Here is a 5,189-nt window from a genome sequence, read left to right as displayed (position 1 = left end):
ACAGAGCCCGGGCCAGAGAGCGGGGAGGCCTGGAGGGCCTTTTATGGACGGGGGTCGCCGCCTCTCTCCACCGCCTCTGGGCCCAGCGACCGCCCGGCAGTGCCGTGTCAGGAAGCCTATTCGTATTTTATATGAAGCGTATCATGCTCCGTTGGAGTCGTTTGCCTATAAGCACTTTGTTTCTTCGAAGCCAAGACTGAGGACTAGCTTTTAACACTGTTTGCTGAAATTTGCCACCAATTGAGTAATTCTTGTGGGACAAGTGAATCAATGCATTAAACAAATCAAATAATCAAACAGAAGAAAATTGTTTCCGTGAGCTCCCGGGTACTGTAGAGATGAGACATCTCATTCCGGTTTGGGGCCCCTCGGAGAGATGGAGCCACGTGGGTTTTTCCTGACGTGTCGGGAGGGACACACAGTCTGTAGATTAGCTCCCCTTGGTTTTTCACTTTTCAGACATTCGCTTAGAGTTTTCTCAGCAAAACCTAGTGCTCAGAACTATCCAGATATGAACTCTGCCAGCGATTGCTTTCACGAGAGAGCTTAGCTCACATTCTCTTTTTTCATCTCCTTAGCTGTTCATCTTTAGACGAGGCTAATCCTGGTTTTATCCTTAGACGTCTTGTGGATGCGGATGCAAAGCCCATCTAGCAGTGCTTATGGAGGACTCGCCCAGGCCAGGGCTCAGAGTGTCTTTACAAGAGAAACACAGTCAGAATCAGACTGGCTTTCCTGGGCCAGCGCCAGGGACACGGTCATGCCCCGAGAAGACCGCCTGGTCTTCAGTGACCACATGGTGTGGGGCATTAGGTCCAAGGGACGGAGCCAGGACACTGGGGCTGGGAGGGAGCCGGGCTCAGCAGGCCCTGCTTCCTGGGCAGGACCGTGGGTTTCGCTCCAAGTGTATCTTGTCCTTACTTTTACATGGATCCGCAGTCTGCATGCAGTACTTTAAAGCTTGAAACAAAATAAGATGAGTGGTGGTTCTCTTTAGCAGCTCGGTGGGTTTTAGAGAGGTCATGGGGAGGGCTTAGTTGAAAGGCGTTGTAGGAGGGGGATTCACTCAACACCACGGACTTAAGCTTCCTGAAATGGAACAGATTTAAAAATAAACAAGCCTGGTTGCTGGACCAGGGCTCAAAGCCTGCTTTGGGCTTCTGTGTGGGACTCGGCTTGGGCGTGGTGACTTCTGGGTCACGCCTGTGGGCTCCTCAAGCGTCTTTACAGTGTATTTAGAGTTTGAGGGCAGAAAGCATTGATTTAGGTACAACTCAGATAAAATAACTGTGTTCCCAAGACAGTCATTTTCTCTGCAGTTTAAAGAGGATGTTCCCTTCTTCCTGCGTGGCCAGTGAGGCGCCGCCCAGTGCTCCTGAATCCTGAGCTTTGCAGCCCGTTTCTCAGCCTCTGGTTGCCACATGTTGGAAGTCACTCTCTGACCCCCGCCTCCCCGGGGTCATCTATGTTCCTCTGACGGTTTAGTTACCTTGTGTGTCTCACCCTCCTCCAGGCTTATTTCAGAAGATCCGTCCAGGAGCCCGGAGGTGGGCGTTTCTATAGTGGAAATTTACAACAACGACATTTTTGACCTTCTGGCTAAGGACGGCTGTCGAGCAGCATCTGGGGCGAAGCGACAGGTGCTGCCCACCCAGCAGGGAAAGACGGTGGTCTGCGGGCTGACCTACCAGTGAGTGAGCCGGTGCTGAGCTCTGCGAGTGGCAGCAGCTGCGAGGGGACCCACGGAGAGCCAGGCGGGGCGTTGGACTCGGAGCTCCTCCCGAGAGAGGGCTCACTGTTCATTTGCCCAGGGTGTGGTTCTCCACTTTCAATTTGCTTTAGAAACGATCTTTTAAAGTCATAATGAAGACAAATTAGATGGTGCCTTAAAATAGCCTCTTTAAGAGATGGTGGGACAGGTGTTATCCCCAAGGCTCGGCTGAGGGACGGGCGTGGAGAAGCCCCAGGACCCTCCAGAGGCCCTCGGTTAGACACGAGTGTCCTTCGGTCCCTTGGCATATCAGAATTTTACCGAAGACACCAAGGAATCAGCTTCTCCTCCAGAGCTTCGTGTTCTTAAACTCACGTTCAGGAATCAGGTTTGCTCTGGGCAGGGGTCACCTGACTGACCCCCATGAAGGAGAAGGCACGAAGGTCAAGGTTATGCTGCCCATTCTGGGGTCTCAAAGTCAGCGGAGGCAGGGTCTTCAGGCTGTTTCTTTTTTTAAAAAAAGCCATTTTGTATTGGCGTGTAGCCAGTTAACAATGTTGTGATAGTCTCAAGTGGACAGAGGGCCTCGGCCATACACATGTCCGTGCTGCGAGTCATTTCTAACATTTGAAAAAGCCTAAAGGAAGTCGCGCCTCTGACCATAAGTTTACGCGAGCTAACCCAAACTGCCAGCTTTTAACTGATGTCATGATCAGTTATGACATGATAACTGACACGATCAGTTAGATGTCATGATCAAAACGTTTTCTCCTGCAGATCAGAAGTTCTGCTTATCTCGTCAATTAGAAGAAGAAAGTAAATTAAGTTTGCATTTCATAAATTTGATGAAATTTGGTTTGATAGACAAAATATTTTAAAATCTCGGAGTCCTTGAGGGCACCATAAATTCAAGTAGGCTTGATGTCGAGAAGATTGGGAAGCTCCATTTGGTTCGAAAACAGCTGATTACTTCAGGGTAAAGCAATGAGACGAGATAAGTCAACAGACCTCGTTAAGTGAAATGCTGGATTTCTTATGTTTTCTTCTGTCTCAGACGCACTGCTCTCCTGAGCCAGGTACACGTGGCTCATGTCAGAGGCGTCTGTGCAGGCGGGCCTCCCTGACCACCCCCGGCCCCTCATAACCCGCTCGTGCACCCGCAGGTCGGTCTGCAGTGCCGCGCAATTCCTGACGCTCGTGGGCGGGGGTCTGAAGCTGCGGGTGAAGCAGCCCACCGCGGTGCATGCCGAGTCCTCGCGATCCCACCTGGTGATAACCGTGACCCTGGCCACAGCCGCCTCCCGCCGCGGGCCCAGCAGGCGGCCGTCCACGCCCGGTCAGTGCCCATGGTAAAAATGCATGTAGGGCCGGAGGAGCCCGCCTGCTGCAGGCTCTGAGCCACACCCAGAGCCCGGGGAGGGTCTGCAGGAGCCGGGCTCCGGGAGCCGGGGGACCCAGGCCGAGAACGAGGGGGCCCAGGATACATACTGCGCGTCTTCCTGGGAAAAGCGACATGTTCATCACGAATGACACTCTGACTGTGACCTGGGTTTAAGGAGGCACACGTGCCAGTGTAGAGGCACACGCTGGTATAGAGGCGCGCGCCAGTATAGAGGCACACGCTGGTATAGAGGCGTGCGTGCTGGTATAGAGGCGCGCGCCAGTATACAAAGGGTTCCAGCCGTGTAAGAAGATAACGCGCGTGTTGCCAGGTCCTCGTTGGCCAGAAGGTCTAGGGCAGGGCGCTGGCATCACCTGCGGGGCCGGTGGGAGCGCGGACCCTCTCCTGCCCCCCACCTCTCCCGCCCTCGGGGCCCCGGGGCAGGGCTGGAGCCCTGAATACACGTTTCTCCAAGTTCAGGGAGCCAGCGCCCTGTGGAGGACCATCCGTCCAGGGGGAGGGCCGCCCCCGTGCTCAGGAACGAAGGCCACGGAGAAGCCCGGGGCCCAGGGGCTAACCCCCAAAGGGCGTCCACACTCCAGACTCAGGCCAGGGAGCAGAAACCGTCCTGACCCAGCTTGTCCCGAGGCCACTTGAAGCACAGGGCATTATCAAATCTTTCTAAGAAAGCTTGTTTAGTTTCCTTGGGACCGATTAGGCATTGCTTCATGGGTGCTCAGTGGTAGAGAATCCTCCTGCCAGTGCAGGATTCCCTGGATCAGGACACGGCACCCCACTCCAGTGCTTTTGCCTGGAGAATCCCATGGACGGAGGAGCCTGGTGGGCTGCAGTCCACGGGGTCATGTGAGTTAGCGACTGAGCACGCAGAGTTAGACTTTAATCCACGTTTTGACCCCTTCAGGGTCTCTGGGCCCTTTTCCTGTCCATGTTCAAGAGGAAGAGTCTCACTTCTTGTGAGGTGCAGGCCTGCGGGGCAGAGCTGGGGGGCTCCCGCCTTTGGGGAGAGACCCAGGGAGCTTGGGCACCGTCTCTCGTCTCTTCTCACACCCCTGCTGCAGCTCCACGGTCAGATCGGTCAGCGTCCGCAGAGCCCTGCCAGCCTGGACCCCGGTCACCGGCCACCGGGAGGAGGCAGAGCCCGCCTGTGCCCCTGAGGACCCGCGGGCACGGACTCGGGCGGGCAGCCCCGGACCCCCTGGGGCAGGTGCGTGCCACCCTGCAGCTCGTGGACCTGGCGGGCAGCGAGTGTGCAGGTGAGTGCGGGGAGCCTGCCCCTGGGTGGCCAGGCCTCGGGGTCCTGACCGTGAGCAGGCGGGGCTCGCAGGGGTGGCGTCCCCCCTATGCCCTCTGAGTCTCGCCCCTCCCTCCAGGTGCCGTCTCAGCACCGAGGCCCAGAGCGTTAGTTCACATGCCGCCCCGCAGGCTCCCGACAGGGAGGGGAGCCCGGCTCCCCCAGGGCTTTCCCTGCCGGGGCCACAGGTCATCATGGGGGGACGTCCAGTGACAGGGTCTCCTCCACGCAGCCCTGCAGAGTGCAGTCTCCCCATTCTGCCTCTGTTTTGCTTTTCTGATGCCTCTTGATGTCAGCAAGGATTCATGCAAATCTTGTATGAGGGGTCTCTGTATCCCCCAGGTGTGTCTGGAGTGACGGGGCCAGCCCTGAGGGAGACTTCCTGCATAAACCGGAGCCTGGCAGCCCTCTCGGACGTCCTGGGGGCGCTGGCGGAGGGCAGAGGCCACATCCCCTACCGCAACAGCCGGCTCACCCACCTCCTGCAGGACGCACTTGGTACTTCTGCGCCACGGCTGCCCGGGGGGCCGCTGCCCCCTGCTCTGCCCCCTGCCCCTGCCCCCTGCTCCCCCCTGCCCCTGTCCCCTGCCCCTGGGCCTGCTCCTCCTTGCCACACTGCCCAGGGGGCTGGCTGGCTCTGGGGGTCTCTGCCTCCCTCCCTCAGGATTCGCAGCTCTTGTTAACACGGTGGCTGTCTCAAGGGTTGTGTGACCCGGTGGCTGTGGAACGTGGGCACCACCGGCCCCTCGGGCTGGGTCCCATGTTCCCCGGGTGTGGCCCCTGCA

General features: G+C 57.4%; 1 protein-coding gene across 1 annotated transcript in view; it reads left to right on the top strand.

Annotated features, from left to right (window-relative positions):
* Positions 1 to 5,189, top strand: part of KIF25 (kinesin family member 25) — a 30,716-nt gene that overhangs the window by 24,613 nt on the left and 914 nt on the right. The window contains exons 9-14 of the mRNA XM_010858763.1: positions 1,514 to 1,690; positions 2,875 to 3,047; positions 3,268 to 3,356; positions 4,015 to 4,066; positions 4,172 to 4,366; positions 4,747 to 4,902. Coding sequence (XP_010857065.1) covers positions 1,514 to 1,690; positions 2,875 to 3,047; positions 3,268 to 3,356; positions 4,015 to 4,066; positions 4,172 to 4,366; positions 4,747 to 4,902 — 842 coding nt within the window. The remainder of the gene's footprint in view (positions 1 to 1,513; positions 1,691 to 2,874; positions 3,048 to 3,267; positions 3,357 to 4,014; positions 4,067 to 4,171; positions 4,367 to 4,746; positions 4,903 to 5,189) is intronic.

The sequence above is a fragment of the Bison bison genome, unplaced genomic scaffold (assembly GCF_000754665.1).
Source record: "Bison bison bison isolate TAMUID 2011002044 unplaced genomic scaffold, Bison_UMD1.0 scf7180017855360, whole genome shotgun sequence".
NCBI classification, from domain to species: Eukaryota; Metazoa; Chordata; class Mammalia; order Artiodactyla; family Bovidae; genus Bison; species Bison bison.
Note: the sequence above shows the minus strand (reverse complement) of the source record. Positions and strands in the feature narration are given on the sequence as shown.